Source organism: Chroicocephalus ridibundus, chromosome 4 (assembly GCF_963924245.1).
Source record: "Chroicocephalus ridibundus chromosome 4, bChrRid1.1, whole genome shotgun sequence".
NCBI classification, from domain to species: Eukaryota; Metazoa; Chordata; class Aves; order Charadriiformes; family Laridae; genus Chroicocephalus; species Chroicocephalus ridibundus.
The window spans coordinates 66583758-66601878 of NC_086287.1; the positions used below are offsets into that span (position 1 = coordinate 66583758).

General features: G+C 45.9%; 1 protein-coding gene across 3 annotated transcripts; it reads right to left on the bottom strand.

The window, feature by feature from the left end:
- Positions 1–243: 243 nt before the first annotated feature.
- On the bottom strand, positions 244–11936 carry DACT1 (dishevelled binding antagonist of beta catenin 1). Of its 3 annotated transcripts, none has more exons than XM_063333647.1 (4): positions 11441–11936; positions 9146–9278; positions 7490–7552; positions 244–5106 (listed from the first exon to the last, which is right to left on the bottom strand). In XM_063333647.1, exons 1-4 carry the CDS (start codon positions 11783–11785, stop codon positions 3248–3250), a joined length of 2400 nt encoding a protein of 799 aa, XP_063189717.1. In that variant the 5' UTR covers positions 11786–11936; the 3' UTR covers positions 244–3247. The 3 variants fall into 3 exon arrangements, with proteins under 3 accessions (XP_063189717.1, XP_063189718.1, XP_063189716.1); XM_063333648.1 differs by having other exon boundaries at positions 244–4992; positions 7397–7552; XM_063333646.1 differs by having other exon boundaries at positions 7397–7552.
- Between the last annotated feature and the right edge of the window lie 6185 nt (positions 11937–18121).

Below are 18121 nucleotides of genomic sequence, written 5' to 3' on the forward strand. Positions count from 1 at the left end.
TAAAACACAAACATTATGAAAAATACAGTGGCAAGGACTCAAGGCCGTGGAGCTGGAAAGCAGGTATCTTAAAGAAGTGGCAGATAGATAACTGGTCTCCAAGATTAGATGTTTTTCAACCTAACGTTACAAATACTTACTTAGATGCATTTCCTAAATCAGAGTCAGAAAAGAGAATGTGTACCGTGTATTGGGACCATATCAAGTACTTTTCCAGCACCGTTAAGATCTTTTATTTAAAAAAAAAAAAAAAAAAAAAAAAGGCAGGTGGGGATGAATGAAATGAAAAGAAAAATGAATGAAAGAAAAAATGAGCCCTGTTTAAAGAATTTTGGATGCTTACCTAAATTGTGTAAGAAAAGGAAAATTCCTTCCCCCAAATGAAAAGACTCGGATGCAATTAAGACGGAGATAGCATCAGCCCATTTCCCCACATGCTATTAAGCTTTTCAGCAAGAGTACTGCAGAACACAGTGGTTGCAGCTGATACAGCCTTAGTGATATTTAGGTGGTTATTTTCTTTTTTTTTTTTTTTACTTAATTATATAAAAAGAAACTATTCAGCAGCTCACTTGAAAACCAGCCTCCCTCACCTGGTATGAGGCAACCTGCTATAGCACTGCCATTAAAAACTCATCATGCCAATGCCACTGGTTGGTTTGTCTTCCCACCAGCAGCTCCTTTACAGCGAGAGACAGAGTACGCGTCTGAAGATCCTCTCTGCTACACCTTTGAGGAGATTTACAGGGATTTGCACGTTTTTCTCGCTCAAAGAGAGATTATGTAGCATGATTAAGAGATATTCTAGGAAAGAAACTACCAGCTTCGATAAGCTTCTTGACATTCCCTTTGTTTGATATAACACCCATCAGTTATTAACGGGAATGTATTAAGCTGCTGCTTAGCCTCAGTAATGCCATGTTTAATAGCAAACATTTCTTCTCTCCCCTCTCTACAGTGGCAGCCATTGTCCAGTAATTTTTTGATGAATTAATCTATATCAATATATATATATTTTTTTTATACATATATCTATAGAATGTGTCCCTCCATGTCTAAAGCAATGGGAGAGTTGAGAGCAGCTAAGGCAAGTTACAGCTTTTCCTGTATCGTGGGAGAAGGACTTTCTGGGTCACTGAATCCAGAACCTTGTGACCATACTGAGACCCCTTATAGAAACCAACATTCGTCTATTAAAGAAAGGAAAAAATAATATGAGAGAGACGTTTTATAGGTAAGGATTCACTATACTGCAGATCAAAAAATAAAATTTGCCACTGTAGTACCACTGTCTCAGAAACTGCTCCCAGCAACATTTAATTCTGGGTGGCTCTCTCCTTCCCACATTTGCAATGCAAGGAAACCTGTGAAAAAACTGCACTGCCTTTCAGGTGGGTGACAGGCAGGAAGGACACAGAGGAACTACAAAGGAAGGTGTCTGCTCAGCAGATCTTGCTATGGAATGGACAAACTGCACACGTAACCCCTGAAATCGATACCAGTTACAGCTTCCACACCAGTTGTATGTCCACCGCTTTACTGATGCCAGAGCAGAAAATGAACCTGCAGAAACCAGCCCATCTTCTGGGCCTACTCCATCAGACGTGCATGCACCGTAAGCCTCCAGCCTTCCCACCAGGCAGCTTCAAAGCTGTTGCTGCAAAGGGAAGCAGTGCTGTCTACGGTTAGCTCCTTTCTCCTTTGCTGGCAAAGACTCACCTCCAGTCCTATAAGAAGAAAGAGACTAAGACAGAGACCAGTAGGTGACACGATTATCACTTCTTTCCATAACCTTGTGAGGGTTGTGATACAGTCAGTCACCATACCTAAACAGGGCATGAGGGACAGCAAGTCTATGCTCTCCTCCACCCAGACCAGCTCCCAGAACACGTTTACTGGACATTTCAGAGGGAAACCTTTTGTGTTACACAGAACTATTTGGTTACAGAAACCTACCGTCTGCCCCTGTGTTGTACCAACCAAAGTCTGCAAGCACCCTGACAGTGAGAAGGATTGATATTAATATTAATATTTTCATCTGCTCCACAACATGAGCTGCCCATAAGCAACAACCTGAAGATGCCTCTGAGCTCCTAAATCCCACCTTGCCCTTAAAAAAAGAATGCAACTTATGTGAAGAACAAGAGAACAAGAGAAGCCATGACAATCTAGTTCCCTCAAAGCACAAGTCACATCCACAGCAACATTTTAAACTTGCTCCGTTTCCTGCATGGCTAAATGCAGACAACACTATCAGGTCACATCAAAGAGACTTCTAAGTGGTGACAATGCCAATGTAAAACCATTCACTGGGTCTGCATCAATGTAACAAACTTTAAAAAAGTATTAAAACAGACTGTTTATTACAGCGTATGATGCGTTATATTAATTTACACAATGAGATATATATATAAACAACCATTGATGATGTACAGTAAATTGGACATCAACAGGAATATTAAAACTACTGATACTCATGCACGTGACATGCATACGTGTTTTTTTTTTCTTTTTCAAAAGCAGTTTTACACAATATACTGAAGTTACTAAGCCTTGGTCAGCTGCCCCAACAGTTTACTCCAAACACCACTGCCATCCGCAGCGGGACTCCCAGGATATCAGAGCAGAGTGCACTCCAGAGAAGGCCACTTAACCTTGGAGACAGATTGAACAGGAGCCCTTTCCTGCTGGGGGAAGGCTGGGGGATGACAGGGATGAGTTTCAAGAAGAGAATCAATAGGAAAAGAAAAAAAAAAAAAAAAAAGGAAAATCCAAGACGCCAGACTACCAGGAGGAAGAAGTTCAAGATGTGGCAACAGAGCAGCAGAAAGGGACAAGCAAAAACATGAAGACCACCCACACTCCCTCCCCCTTATCCCCTAAAACCTCATGACCTTAAGCTGTCGATACTCTCTGTAAGACCCAGAACTGGAAAAACTAGGCAAGATCCATTTCCAGAAACATTAGCCTTTTTTCAAAGCCTTCTGATACCATGCACTGGAGGCTGTTCACCAGTCAAATGGCAGTGTTATGTTGTTATGTTTTTTAAAAAAATGAGTATACGGTCTTTTATTTCCACATAAAAGGCACTAGTATCCACCCAAGTTCTGAAGACGAGTGACATAATTTACCTCAAGCTTTAAATACTTGTATAAAAAAAAAAAACAAAACAAAACCGTGGAAATATGTACACAAAAGCACCTTGCTTCTGAAAGCAGAAGCAGATACATTCCACCAAGTCACCTCACTAGACAGTTGTCATGAGCTTCAGGGAGCCCGACCGAAAGCGGAGGATTTTCTTCTTGAGGTTATGGGAGGCTTTGATTTTGACAAAGGCCTTTGCTGCATTTTCGTGCAGCTCCGGCGCTGTAACTGTTTGGATGGGGAGCGTCTGGACAAACTGAGACCAAATAAGGCCCCCGCTCTCATCAGAGTCGCTGGTGGTCGTGCTCTCCCCTACAAATTCTACCTCGCTCAGGCTCGACTCGCTGTCTCCAAAGCAGTTCGTCGTGTAGTTGCTCTGCTCGTCCTCGCTCGTGTCCACCACGGTGGAGTGGAACAAGGACTCGCACTCCGCCGAGTACTCCGAGTCGCTGGCCACATAGGTATACGGGCTGACATAGGGCAGGGGGACTTGCGAGTAGACCCCCACACCTTCCCGTCGGTTCCTCCTCACCCTCCGCAGGGCCTCCTCGTAGGAAATCTCTGCCGACGACTTCCACCGGCGGTAGTCGGCCCGCTTGTGTTTAGGCTTGGCCACCACAACCTCTCGGCCATGCCCGTGGGAGCGGACGGAGGATTTGTGCAGGCCAGTCTGCCGACTCTGGAGGCCTGACTCCAGCTGCAAGCCGCTGCCCCTCTTCCCCCGCGAGGAGGGCTTCTTCAGTTTCTTATTTGTATCCAACTCCTCAGGAAAGCGGCATTTCTTGCCAGCCAGCTTGGTTTTCTCCCGCAAGGTCTGCAAACTGTTTTCCAGCCCATTGGCAAGGTGGGGCCTGTGTTTCAGCGCAGAGCTTTTCAAAATCTTGACGTTTCGGGTGCCTTTGTGAAGCTTCACGCTTTGCTGCTGGGCTGGTATGTACTGGGCATTCACCAGCAACCCATCATCCAGGCTCTGGGAGGAAGAGCCCTCGCTTTTGAAATCCAGCGTGGGCCTCTCCTCGACAGCAGACGACGAGGAGTGAGTTGCCTGCAAGTTGCTCTTCTGCAGGACTTTTTTGGGAGGCTGGCTGACCCTGTTCTCCGGCTGCAGTACCACGGGCTTCCCTGGGCTCTCTTTGGGAGACACGGCAAAGAGCTGGCCATTCTCCTTGGGGACGTCCCCTGCTGCGGCCACTGCACTGGGGTTGAGCTCCACAGGCGCCAGTTTGACACCCCGTGGCAGGTGCTTGCTCTGAAGTTCACCTGCCACACCAGGCGGGAGAGCCGCTGGCAAAGGTGCCTTCCTACTCTCCGGCTGCTCGACAGCCGGCTCCCTCAGCCTCTGCTTTAATGGGGAGGGTGCCGTGTGGTCCAGAGCGGTGGTACCACCAGAAGGCAAGCATCCTTGCTTGGAGCTCTTCAGGTTCATGATGTTACTGTGAGCCACCACCCCTGCAGGCTGCCTGATGCACATGCTTCCATGCCTCAAGATCCCTTTGGTGGGATCAGCGTTGAGACTTGTCCTGGGTTTGTTAGTCCTTACCGCATGCGTCTTTTTCTGAACCAGGCTCAAGATGTAACTGTCTATCCTCTTGCTGGTGGAAGGGCATGGCGCCAGCCAGGAGTCTTGTGGGAGAAAGGTGTTGGTGCATTTTCCCGAGTCCGTTTCAGATCCAGCGCAAACATCGCTAATATTGCAACCAAGCTGCTCCTCTTCTTGCTGGGGGTTTTCAGTCACAGGGAGAAGAAACATGGGACTCTGCACTGCTACTGCATGGAGTGGGCTGGGGTACCGGTAGATGTCATTTCCGTTTTTAGACACCAGATCACACTGGTACTTTGGATGTACATCTGCAACGACATCGAGGGAATTTGAGTGCGGTGTGGACAAATAGCGACAGACAGAGCCTGCAGTCTGGTCCTCATGCTGGCCTTCCTTATTATAGTCCATCCAGCCTATGAGATCTGAAAGGCATTTTAGAAGAGTTTAGAGAGCCTGCCAGGGACAGTTCTGCTATGTTTTTCATGTGCCATCAAGGACTCTGGTCCCATCTACCCATATGATGCAATGCTTATGCCACAGCAGAAACCTTGCAACCAGGGATGCCGTTTAAGCAATATAAAAGCATCACTATTCTTCCGTGGGTCTCTTTGTAACTGCATCTATGTAGGATTTGCCCCAATATGACTACATGGTTAAAAAACATAAAAATGACAGCCCTAATGAGAACATTTACTTTGGTTTCAAACCCATGTCTAGGTTGCTAACAGCTTCCTATTTTACTTCCAAGCCACCCAGAAGTCTGTAAGGGTCTCTTCTGTTTATATGCTACACGGGCACCTCTAAAACTCACTGTGGGCCTCAGCACGTATGAATTTTATATTTTACTTCACTAAATCCAATGGGAAACATAAAAAAATATAGACAAGACTGCAATGAATTCTTTCAGCTAATTGACAAATTTCACTTCCATATTTTTTCAAGCATATCTTGCGTCAAAAAAATCCATATTTAATTTTGTTGTTGTTATTATTATAATTACTACTACTATTATCATCATAATTATTTTATAACAATGCTAATAACAGATGCTCCTTTTGAGCAATAAAGGGTTAAAGACTGGGAAATAGGCTCATCTTTCCACACAAGTACAAGGAGTGCAGGTCAATCCAGCTGACACCCTAGCTTTGGCTCTGCAAAGAGAGTTCTGTAAGAGAAATCCAGTGCATTTCAGGATGCATGAGTCAGATTTAATGGTTAAGGCACTTACTTGGGAGGTAAGTGATCTTAGTAGGGCTTCAATCCAAGCACCTAAGATTATTATTTTCTTAAGCTTATGGTGCCCCTGTCCTTCTTGGGTAGGGATACAATCTAAAAGATCCTTCTAGATCACTGTCAGTCAGTCCTGTTTTCTACCCTTGGGCTAGAAACTTCAGCCAGGCACTCAAATTCGAATGCTCAGTGCTCATCACTTATCTAAGGCTTATTTCAAAAGAGGTCTCACAGACGTTGATGAAATTGGCTGATAGAGATGATGTTCCTGTGTGAGCAGGAGAGGAAGAACTTGACAGTTTTCCCACTTTTCCTAAATTCTATGTCAGAGTCAGGAAATGTTGATAAAAACACTTCTTTGAAAAGTGCCAGTTTGTGAAATTTCATCTCTAAAAGTGAAACAGTATGAATAATGAGTTTTAGGTTTTTCTGATGTATACAGAAAAAAACAGCAATGCAATCTGCTGGAAATCCTTATGTATGTTTTTCCTTTTATGAATGGCTGATGAAGATCACATATACCTTACATCAAGGAGCATTAAATTACTTCAAGCTGCTCAAAGGAAAACTTACAGGACTTCTCAGCATCTCGGAATGAATGTATCCCAGGCTGTATTTTCCCACGTTAGAGTTAAAAGAACTTGAATTATTTTGTCTCCAATTCACAAACAAAAATCACTGTAAGTTAACTGTAAAGAGCAGAATGGAAATTGGAAATGCTATGGTTAGGAGTCTCCTCCACAGCCCAGAATGAACTAAGGCTTTTGAATCAGTACGGCTGCAACCAGTAATACTTGATCACAAAAGTCCTACTGAAGCGTCCTTTCTGGACAACAGACCTCCTGTTAAACTGTCCCACACATTAAGGCTTGCATCTTCAGCCTGGCGTCAAAGGAAATTCAACAGCTCTCCGCCAAAAAGACAAAATACTTTTCCCTGTTCATGATGTCTATTTGTCTATACTACATAAATGTAGTATGACACACCACAACGTGGTCACCTAGGGGTTGAGGACAATCAGAACTGACAAAATGACTGCTACAAACAGACTGACGTGTACCCTGACCTTCTAAAGCTTGCTCCCCGCTCTGTCACTTTAATGAGGACATGGCTGTTGAGGTATCTTTCGTTATTGCTATTTAGTAAAAATGCTTTTCTAAAGGAAACCATAAGAAATCAGCTGACTAATGTGTTTGTGTGTATAGGTACCGCTGCCCTCTACTGGGTAAAGCAGCTGTCATATTTTCACATCTTATTTTCATGTGATTACAGTGACGTATTCACATGAAAGGCTGGAGTAGTGGAGGGCAAACAGTCCTGTCTCGTGACCCATGTATGTGATAGGCACTGGAATCTTTTCAGAGCACAATACATCAAATGAAAGGAAGAAGGGCTAATCCAACCCAGATGCTCCTGAGGCAGTATTTCCAAAGCCAAAGCCACCTCCTGGAGTATGATGTATTCGACCTGCTTTTACTATACCTGCAGATTTAGGGCGTCCATCTGAGATATTCAGTGTTGCCTCCAAAGGGCTGCAAAAGCAAGTGCTAGAATGGCAACTGGATAAACACTCACTGAAGACAGAGTTAGATGAATTGGAGAGCGATCCTGAAGCTCCATCACTCAGCTCATAAAACCCTATAAAAATAAGAGTTTGGATTTATATTAGTTATGTCTGTACAAAGTTACCATTTGTGTCTCTAGAAAGGCAGTCAAGCTCATGTTTATGTTGGCTTACTCTATTGCAATTAGTTATGGGATTTCACTCAGTCACCCAAAAACCTGCACAATTTAGTAATATCCTTATTGGTATGAAGGATTCCGTTTAAAAGTAAAGAAATTAGAAGTAAAAAAGTAGAACTTTATTTAGCATATGAAATTTTGAACTTTTTTTTTAACCTTTACAGGGGTTGGGGTTTTAACCTTTACAGGGGTTTTCAGATTTCAGCAAGAAGGATCCAGGCTGCGTTTGACACCCCATTCATTTAATAGTGTATTATACTTCCAAGATAAACTCTCCAGCTACTAATGAACTACAAAATTTTTACCAAGTTCTGGGCCCAATGCTATCCATTATTTTCATCAAAGTTTTGGAGACAAACAGTGGATGACAGGAAAGAATAAAATGGTAAATAATGTGCAGACATGGAAAAATTTATTTCTTGGTAAACTGGGTCTACTCAAGAAAAATACGACATATCGCAATCAAGGCTTAAATTTAGAAAAAAGGAATGCAGGGCATGTCTACAGAATAGGGATGCACTGTGGAAAACAATAATCCCGAAAAGGACTTAGTCAGCGTGGAAAAGCAGCTCAATCAAGCTTAATGATATGGCAAAAAAAGCTAATGAGATTGTTGGATGTACAAAGAGACTAATGAATAGCAATAGGGAAATGACTTCAGCAGTCTATACAGCACTGGCAAGAAAGACATTGGAAAAGTATACCTAGTCCTCGACTCCAGCACACTTAAAACAAAGCTAAAAAATTGGAAAGGGGCCATAAAGCTATTCAAGAGCTTGGAAAAATGCCTTAAAACAAATGACTTACTGAACTTGACCTGTTTAGCTCATCAAAAAAGTCAGGAATTATACTGTATAGCACCTCCAAGAGGAGAAAAAGCTGGGAACTAGAAAAGATCTCAGTCTATAGGACAAAAGCATATAAAAAAAATCAGGGATGGAACAAGTCAAATTCAGATTAGAAATTAGCAATGGTTTTTACGTTTGCAAGTTGGAGGATTCTCCACTTTGTAGTGTCTTCAGAACAAGTCTAGATGCCTCTAGGAAAGCTTCCTCATAAATACCACTTACTGGCTTCAACACAGTTAGAATGGGATGAAATTAAACATATGTGGTATTAAGTCGTTTGATTCAATGTTCCCTTCTGGCTGTAAGATCAATTTTGACATCTTCCTCCTGCTTGCTGGTGCTTCCTTTCACCATTTTTTCTGCAGCCTCCTTATATGCAAGAGAATTAGAACTTTTTGAACTAATTTGTGGGTGGAAAAAAAAAATGCCCCAAACACTAAAAATCTAATTGAGCTTGAAATGCTCCTCTGAATATGTTTTCTACAAACAGCAACCTTTCCAGTGGAAGGTACTTTGCTAGTAGACTTAATTATCAGAATGTGAACATGCTATAGAAATTTACTGTTGTAGCACTGAAAACTACAGTCAGTTTAAGTCCAGGTACCAAGGGAGGCTCCATTTTGCTGAATATTGGCTTTACCTGAACTTGGACGACTGTCTGTCTCAAGGTGTTCATCTGTCGTTTTTTCCACGTCCAGGCGGAGATCACTTATTTGCTTATCTAGCTCTTGTAACTGATTTAGCAGGCCGGCGTCCCTCCTCCTCAAGCAGTTCTGGAAAACAAGAAGACAATCAACATCAGCTCCTTCAGTGGGGCAGACCTGAAGGGGTTCCAAAGACAATCACCCTTCTCCATCTGAGCGTCATGGAAATATTTTGTCTATATTTTTCTATAAAGAAAAAAAAACCTAAAACCAAATCAGAAGAAAGCCCTGAAATTCTAGATACTCTGGATAAAAACTTAACTGAAGAATTATGCAGGCACTTCATTCCGGTCTCTTCCAAGCAGTTCTACCTAGGGAGCACGCTCCACAATTTCGGAAGACCAACATGCTATGTTGGCAAAGCACTCCTTTGCAGGACCCCAGCTGTGACAACAAAGCTGATATGGTCAAACCAGACCTGTGCACATGAAACGGGCTACTTCAGTGAAAGGACAGCTTTGCCAGTGTAATAGGGGACGTTCACCACCACAGTGACTTCACCACCACAGTGACGTTAGTCAAAGATCACATCTGTTCACACAATGGGATGAAACAGCTCTGCCAACAAGTGTCTGAAGTGTGGGAACCGCCTTGTTCGCCTGCACATTATGAACTTACAGTCTCCTATATAGACAGCAAGATTCTCAGGGCTGGGATCATGGCCCTTTTATTAGTTTTGCTGTACAGCAGGAAGGAAGAGGAATTGTTGCTCTTCTCCCATTACAATTGGATAAAATTGCTGTGAGATGAATTTTAGGGCTATTTATGAAGGTAATTTGATGGCATTAAATAAGCAATAAGAAATTATTTTGTAAGGCACTCATTAACCCCTGGTCAACGCAATCAGTTTCCCTGCGTGTATTATAATGTTGCTTATTCATCATCTGTTCAGCTTCATACCCTGGAATTGTTCCCTGGCTTTGGGGAAAGTGGGGGAGGCAGGGGGAAGGTTTATCTCTTGTGGGTTTTTTTTAAGTGCATCATTTGATTGGTGCCCAGTGGTGCTCTGATAACGCTCAGCACAAAGAGTTTTGATGCTCATAACTGGACTAGTTTTAAATCCATTAAATCAAGGACAACCTTTCCCCTAGGGTGGGCCAGTCCTCAGGCAAGGGCAAAGTAAATGCTAATAGCATTAGGGAGGCTGTTTGAAGATGTGCTGGCATTTCACACCATCCTTGGAGAACCAAAGGGGCGATCCCAAGCCTTCTCCCACATTTCTGACGGCAGCCAGGAGCCGGCTGGGAGCCAGACTGGCAGAGGTGATAGGTTCAGGAGGTAACTCACTGCAAAACCCACTGCCACCAGTGTCCCCCCTCCCCCAGCAAGCATGGCATCTGGTTCCAATCTGCAATGTCAAGTGCACAATTTAAAGTGCTACTACAAATCCCCGGGGGTTTTTTGAGTAATGATTCCCTGGTCCTTCACTACGTCTCTTCGGCAGCCAGCCCCCTTCTCAGCAGTGAAATAATTTATTTTTATCTTTTCAAGAAGGAAATAATCAGAAATTAACTGCACCAAAAGGCTAACAAGAATAAAAAAAAAGGTGGGCAGGAATGGAGGGTTTGGGGAAAAGAAGAAATCAGGCAAATAAATCACGCAGTCGAACTTCTCCCTGGGTGAAAGCAAATGCTGAGCTGTGCACAAAGACCGCCAGGCACAGCTGTATGCTATTTTCATTGAAAAATGATCTGCTGCTTCATGCCGCCCTCCATCTCTTCCCACATCAGCTACAAAGTGCGTCCTTCAACAAAAGCATCCCTTATTTTAAGGGCCTGATCCTGCCCGTGCCGCAGCGCTCGTTACTCCCTCCCAGGGTTGCGGCCCAGGAGCTCGCTCCCAACTTCCATTCAAGGCAACGGCAGCGCCTTTCTCGCCTTGAATGGAAGTCGGACCGCCGACCTGGCTCGGGAAACCGCCAGGGAACGGTGCGGCCACGAGCGAAACGCCGGCAAAACCCGCCCGCCACCGATTTGCCACCGCTTCGCCGCAGCCCAGGGAGGCCCGTCCGTCCCCCGGCAGACGCCGCTCCCCGCCTCACCTGCACGCCCGGCCGGGACGCCGTGCCGGCGTGACAGCGGCGTGGGCATGCACCCTCCGGGGGACCGCGGAGGGGCGAGCCACCCGCGGCTCCCACCGCCCCGCAGGGACGGCGTACCGGCGCGCGTCCCCCGGCCGCCCCGCGCCCGCGTCCCCGGCGACCCCCACCCCCCAGGCCGCCCCCCGCTCACCAGCTGCCTCCGCAGGAGGAGAATGTTCTCCTCCAGGAACTTCTCCTCCAGGCTGCGCGGCGGCGGACCCTCGCCCGGCGCTTCCCCGCGGCCGGTTCCCTGCGCCCCGGGCGCGGCGCCCGCCGGCCGCCGCAGCAGGAGGCTCTTCACCAGCAGCTCCTGCCGCTGCCTCAGGTACTCCAGCTCGCCCAGCCCGGCCAGCGTGGCCTCCAGCCGCTCCCGGGTGCGCTGCCGCTCCGCGTCCGCTTCGCCCTTCTCCCGCCAACGCGCATCGGGCTCCCGCGGCCCCCCCGCCTGTCCCGGCCCCGCCGCCGGAGCGGCGGCTGCCGCGGGGCTCGCCTTCATGGCAGGGGAGGGGTCGCCCACCGCTGACAGGCCCTGGCCGCGGGGGGCCAAGCGCCGCCGAGCCCCGCGATACCGCCGCCGCCGCGGTCGCGAATGGGCCGCGGGGCGCCCGGCTCCCTCCCCGCCTGCCGCGGCCCCGCGACCGCCTCTCCTCCCCTCCCTCCCTCCCTTCCGCCCTTCCCACCCGGCGGCGGCTCCACGCCCGCGGTCCCCTTCCTCCTCCTCCTCCTCCGCCTCCTCCTACTCCCGCCCAGCGCCTCCATCGTCCCCCAGCGTGGAGCCGGCGCGGTGGGGGAGGCGGGCGTGCTGTCCGCTGACCGCTCCAAAAGCTCCCGCGGGAGCCCACGCGCGGCGTAGTCACGGGCCATCGGCAGCACGTTGTGGTGCCGTGTCGCTCGTCCGGCCCGGCGCCGAAACCGGAGCATAAATGATGCGTCTGGGAAGAAAACATGCTGGCACGAAGGGATGAGGATGTAAGGACAGGGTGGGGAAAGGTGGAAAGCAGAGGAGACCGCGGCAGCAGCAGGGTGCTGGCCGTGGCGGAGGCACGAGGATCAAAGCCCTAGAGAGGTGCTGCTTCAAAGCCCTTTTGAGTCCACTAGGCAAAAAAAGCCATAATGAAGTGAGCTTCATGACAGCATGTAGACTAATTGCAGCAAGGGATCTGCAATTAGGTTTTCAATTGGCACGTAGTGGAAAGTGGTGGGGGGGGGGTGGAATGGAGATGTTGAAGAAAAAAAGAAAAATGTTAGTATTGAAATAGTGCAAAACCCAAGCTCCAGATGATGTTCTGGGGGGAAGGATGGAAGAGGAAGAAGAAAGCATTGAGCGAGCCCTTCACAATATGGGGTTTGTTTGGAAAGATGTGAGCCAGCCATACAGCAGCTCTCACGGACATTATGAGCACAATGAAATGCTCTTTCTTGCTCTCCCTCTGTTCCGCAGAATATTATGAGTGTTCGTGGTACTGAAAGGTCTCAGATGAAATTAGTCTCCCCAGTCCGCTGCTGTTTACAGCAGACAATGTGTTGCAGCGTGCTGTACACCTGCTTTATCTGTTGTAGGTGTTGGTCCTTATTCCAATAACCTGCAGCTGACACAGATCATTATTTCACAGTCTTTTTAAACCAAAATAAAGTGCTTTCTATAAAGGAGCTTTCTAAAAAGGAATCCCATCCTGCAGCTTATAACCAGCCCTCGGTCCCTCCCAGATGCTGGCCCAAATGTAGGTGAGGCCACACGCATCAGCTCAGAGAAAGGTCAAAGATAAAACTAGCTCCATTTCATTTTGCTTTTGATCTCTTCCCAGACCTGGTTCACCACACAGCCGTATCAACACAGTGCATCTATATTGATATTTTAGTTTGGATTACGAGTGCCTTTTTGAACCAATTCTCTGGATCAGCTTACTGTGCTCCAGTTCCCACCACAGGGGCATTTGACAGCAAGCGAACTGAGCTGATCTGGGATAAAACAAAAGCAGAAGAGAGGGAGCACAGCTAAAGCACTCCAACCGCTAATGGATGTTTGTTCATTAATGGACGTTCGGTCTGCAGGACAAGAATACAACTAGCCCAAAGTAACACCCTTGAAATACATACAGCATGGGTGGCAAGTCCTCAGTATAGCTTGGTAAATCCGTGCCTGTTGTGCTGTCCTAGCTGGTGGTGAGGATGTAGCTGTATGTGCCAGCAAAAGGGGAGAAATGAGGTGGCACAGGCATAAGCATCCAGAGAAGGCAGGGACACTTCTTTGGGGAGCAATATCACTCCTGCCAGATTTAAGAGACCATGAAATTGCAGCTACAGAGAGAACTAACAAACACAAGGGATGCCCCAGGGGCAAAGGGTTGACTGAGATGATTGCTAAGCAAAACTGGAAATAGAAGACAAGTCCCATACTGGACCACTGTTTCTACTTATTTTATGTGTCTGGGCCCATAAAAGGCCAAGAAGTAGGTTCAGACGCTGCCCCACAAACTATAGGCCACCACTGCTGACCTAAAAACTTGTTCCATGGCTTGCTTTCCCCCGTGGAGCTTGGCACGCAGTGCCCTCTGAGCATGTTTGTGCTGAAAGCTGTGTTACAATGCAGAGTTATTTTCCCAAGCGGTACCAGAAGCTCTCCAGATACAGAAGCAGAGAGCTCCCACATTTTCCTTCACCCTTTTTAGCCAGATTTTGCATGTAGCTCTGTGCCTTGTATGCATTTGTACACAAAGCTTCGTGCAATATTTATGCAAAGCTGTTTCAGCTATTTCTGTGCTGTTGTGCACTATGCAATGTAGGCGTTGCTTCAAAAATAAATTATAGCGTGAAATAAAATCTGTCTTAATGTTCAGATTTACTTATTTTGACACTTATCATTTCTTAGATTTCGGGCCGATTCCTCCCTCCCAAGTCACCTCTTCCGCTCTGAGGAGTATAAGGTGCTGCTCACCTCCTGTACTCCCTGCTGACATTTCTGTTCCATCCTTCACAGTGCATCGGCTCCAGGAAGGAAAAGAAACACAAAGAACTGCCAAAACAGTCAACTGCCTACATCATGTGGGGAGGGGAGCGCAGCTTCAACTCAACCAGACTCGCTGTGCGGCTAGGGTCAGCAAAGAGGAAGGGCAGGGGAATCTGAAGAGGAGGAGCTCAGGTTTCACACCATAGATGAAGGAATAATAAGGTGCCAGAGAAGCAGTGGGAATTAGGAAGCTGGACAGCATAGAAGAAGATGTGCGAGTGAGCAGCCAGCAAGAAAAGTCAGATTATGTGAATAATAGAAGGAAAACAAGATGTGACCTAAGACACCAAGAGCAAGGGAAGGTCCACGGAAGAGTATTCAAGAACTAGGATGAAGTTCAGCAGAGCGTAGGTCATGGAGACAAGGGGAGGGAGAGGCTGTAAAGGCAGCATAAAGACCAAAGAGAATGAGCATAAAATAGAGTCCCTTTAATTTACTCAGAAAACAACAAAATAAAGAGTCCATAAGCAGCAAGGCAAAAAGTCTGGCCATAGGTGGTGGAATATAGATGAAATACAGAATCAGAAGAGGACACTAAGGTGAGAAGATGGGGAAAAGTGTGCCTTTGCTTGGTATTGTCCTCAAGTAAAACAGATATTTTAAGCACAGAAACAGAGACTGTTTCCCCCCTCTCAGTTACACTGCAGTCAATCATCCCAGTGACAAACTAGTCTGAGACGAGAGGGAGGCCCTAGATTAGCTCTGACTGGACAGCCTTTGGAGGCCTCTATCTCAGCAAACAAAACATCTCAAAACTTTTAGCATGGGCTAAGTAATAGGACTCTCACATGAAAAAAAATCCCCAAGTCCAAAACTGTCTTCCATTCCTCTCCTGGCTTGTGGCAACAGCTGAAGGACTTGCTCTCACACTCCTTTGTAAAGTCGCTACTCCTTCACTGGGGTGATCATCTTAAATTCTTCAAATAATCGCAGATTCCCCATCCTAAACTTGAACATAGAAATTGCAAGGAAGGAGTCAGTGAGTTATATGCAGGGAAGGAGAAGAGACAATGAAGAGCTCTGTTGCTAGGATGTTAGAGGTGTAATTCTGTCTGGTAGAGAGGCAGTTATAAAATGGTTCATCTTTTATGATTTTTCCTGGCTCATCTCTTATGATTATATTAATAGGTAGTAGAAATGCTGTGTTCCCTTCACATTTCATATATAGGGAATAAGGAGATGGTCTCTGCCCCACGGAGCTTACAAGACAAGAAACAGCAGGTGACTGCCACTAGTAATGTAAAAGGAGCCCTGAGAAAGTACTGGTTGGCATGATGGGCAGTGAGTCCAAAACACATAGGCAAGGGGCGAGAGTTTCTGACCGCCGTCTCACCATTAATTTCCTTCCCACTGAGAGCGAACCCCTACAGTCCCAGTGCATGTATTTGTCTTTCTCTCTTCCACCCCTGCTGATCACTGAATTCAGTTTAGATTAAATGAAGCCAATTAACACTTGTTACTTTTCCTAGGTTCATTTCTGACCAGTTACACTCTAAAATGAGTGCAGGAAATTGCAGAAACTAAGAGGAACATTGCAATTCCCTGTTTGTAAAATGAAAGCAATTGCTTTCCTTGCTTATTGTAACACAGCCCTTTGGATGCAGGGTGATGCATTATCTGAAAACATCCTCTTGGGGACTATGCTTAAGACCCACAGTTGTCACTACGCCTCTGATACTTTATTTTAATCTATTCTGATGTTAATTTTCTAAGCATTTCTTAATTGCATTCGATAATATAATAGGGTATAAATCTTATCAGCAAATCAGACTGACATCAGTTTGTGTTATCATATTACCATGGTTACTTTATTATTACAAGTGAACCTTGAGCTGGTTATTAGTAACCACACACAATTCTAGCAAATAACCTAAACTGAAGCAAAATATCCTGGCAGTGTTTCCATTTTTTGTCGAACAAAATCAATTTCTCTGGGTGATAGGTAACTGCAGCATACCTATGATGCACTTTACTCTTCTCAGACTCCTTTAGCCTACATTTATTTCCTTGCATTTTTACAGCATTGAAACATTTCTATGCCATCAACAAGATGCAGAGGCCAAATTCCTTAAACATGGAATAGGATCTTTAACACAAACTTACGATATTCAGATGCCAGGCACTGCCCCAGCCAGTCAAAACATTACCACATTCATATTGTTATGGCAAAAACTGCTAACGACTGCTACATTTAGGAACCATTGACAACTTGATTAGATCCCTCAAGATCCAGTTTCTCCTTACTCTAATCTGATCTGACTGTGGTCTCCCATCAAAAGACACAGTCTCACTTTCCCTCACCCCTAGTGCCATTGCCCGTTTGTCAGGTGAAGGGACGGACATCTCCCATGGGGTCACTGCAATGATCTGACTCCCCCAGTCTGATGTACAAGAGGGAAACGTGCTGGAAACAGGGAGGACTGCGATGCTGTCCCTTTCCCTGCTATTGACTGTTAGTTTGGGCATTTCCTACACCTGGCTATCCCTCTTCTGCAGCTCATCATCCCACCAGCTGTGCAGGGACTATGGCTGGAAAACAGATCAGTACCCTGATCTGAGTTTAAAAAAAATAACCTCTTCTTTCCTTTTTGTTAACCTAGATATTTCAGCGATCCATTTTTAAGTGTGAGCAATTGCACTGTTACAACTGAGAAGGCAGAGCTGTACAGGAATGAAGAGATAAGCGCAGGAAACCCTCCAGCAAAAAGTTCCATCCAGAGGGAATGTGGAAGGAAGGATGAACTGTTTGTGAAATGAGAAGTCACCCAGGAGGCCTTGGAAGAGGATGCAGAAGACAGCTGCTTGTGGGGATGCAACATTAGAGCTTCTCCAGACATTCCTGTCAGACTATAAGCCATGCAAAGACATTTGTTTCCTTTTTGCAGGCAGCAGCCCATCTGTTGAGTCAGGAAAAAGACTGACTTTGAATCACCCATTGCCGTCTCAGATGGGGTGGTGCTCCCCAAGGCCATGAGAGACCCACTTCTGCTTAGCAAAGGAGCCAGAGCAGTGCAGAACTTCTGGAGAGCTGGTGAGCCCCGAGCCCAGAGAGGTACCGCAGTGCTGCTCCAGCAATGCCTTCTACCCGTGTCAGGTCTCAGACTGGCAAAGAAGATGCAAAACTTGCTTCTAGTCCCTAGATTAACATGTGCGAGAGAATTGGATGGAAAGTGGAAAGCCAGGCAAGATCAGCTCCAGTTTTGCCTCTGTTTTAAGGCTAAGAGAGGGTCTGATAAGGACAATATGCGGAGGGGGAACATGGAGTTAAACAAACCAGTGTCACTCATGATGATCACAGCTGACAAGAAGCAAGAGCTTGAAGCTACCTCCTCATTGTTCACGATAAAGAAACTTGACCAGCATTTTAAGAAATCACCTAATACATCATGTCCTTATGCTAACTGATTGCATTCCATCCCCAGGTTCATGGACACTGTTCAAATGAAGTCACAGCTGGACTACTCCAAGTGACACTTTCTTTCTCACCTAATTTTTTTTCTTTCTCCTTCATCACCAAGCAGGTGATGTCAATTGAGTTCTGCTGCAATTGTTTTTGATTCATCCTTACAATATCATGTCTGATGTTCTTGTACTTTGACTCCTTTTTTTTCTCCTAGCCTAGGTTCCATATTTACATTTAAAAATGCCTAACCTTTGGTGACACGGACATCTGCTTAGTTTAATGCTTTCTTGCTCCCATGCTGCCAGTGTTCATCTCAGCGTATCAGGCTGGGAACAGCCCTCACCAGCACGGCCTTTGCAGAAGAAGGTCTATTACACTGTGAATAATCAGCCACCGGCAGTGGAAGAACAGAAATTATGTGT

Excerpts from the sequence above, each read along its gene's own strand:
- DACT1 (XM_063333646.1), bottom strand. The coding sequence starts at position 11,785 with ATGAAGGCGAGCCCCGCGGCAGCCGCCGCTCCGGCGGCGGGGCCGGGA. Across the intron at positions 9,279-11,440 it reads TCCTCCTGCGGAGGCAGCTG|AACTGCTTGAGGAGGAGGGA; the intron begins GTGAGCGGGGGG and ends CTTGTTTTCCAG. Across the intron at positions 7,553-9,145 it reads AGACAGTCGTCCAAGTTCAG|GGTTTTATGAGCTGAGTGAT; the intron begins GTAAAGCCAATA and ends TTATTTTTATAG.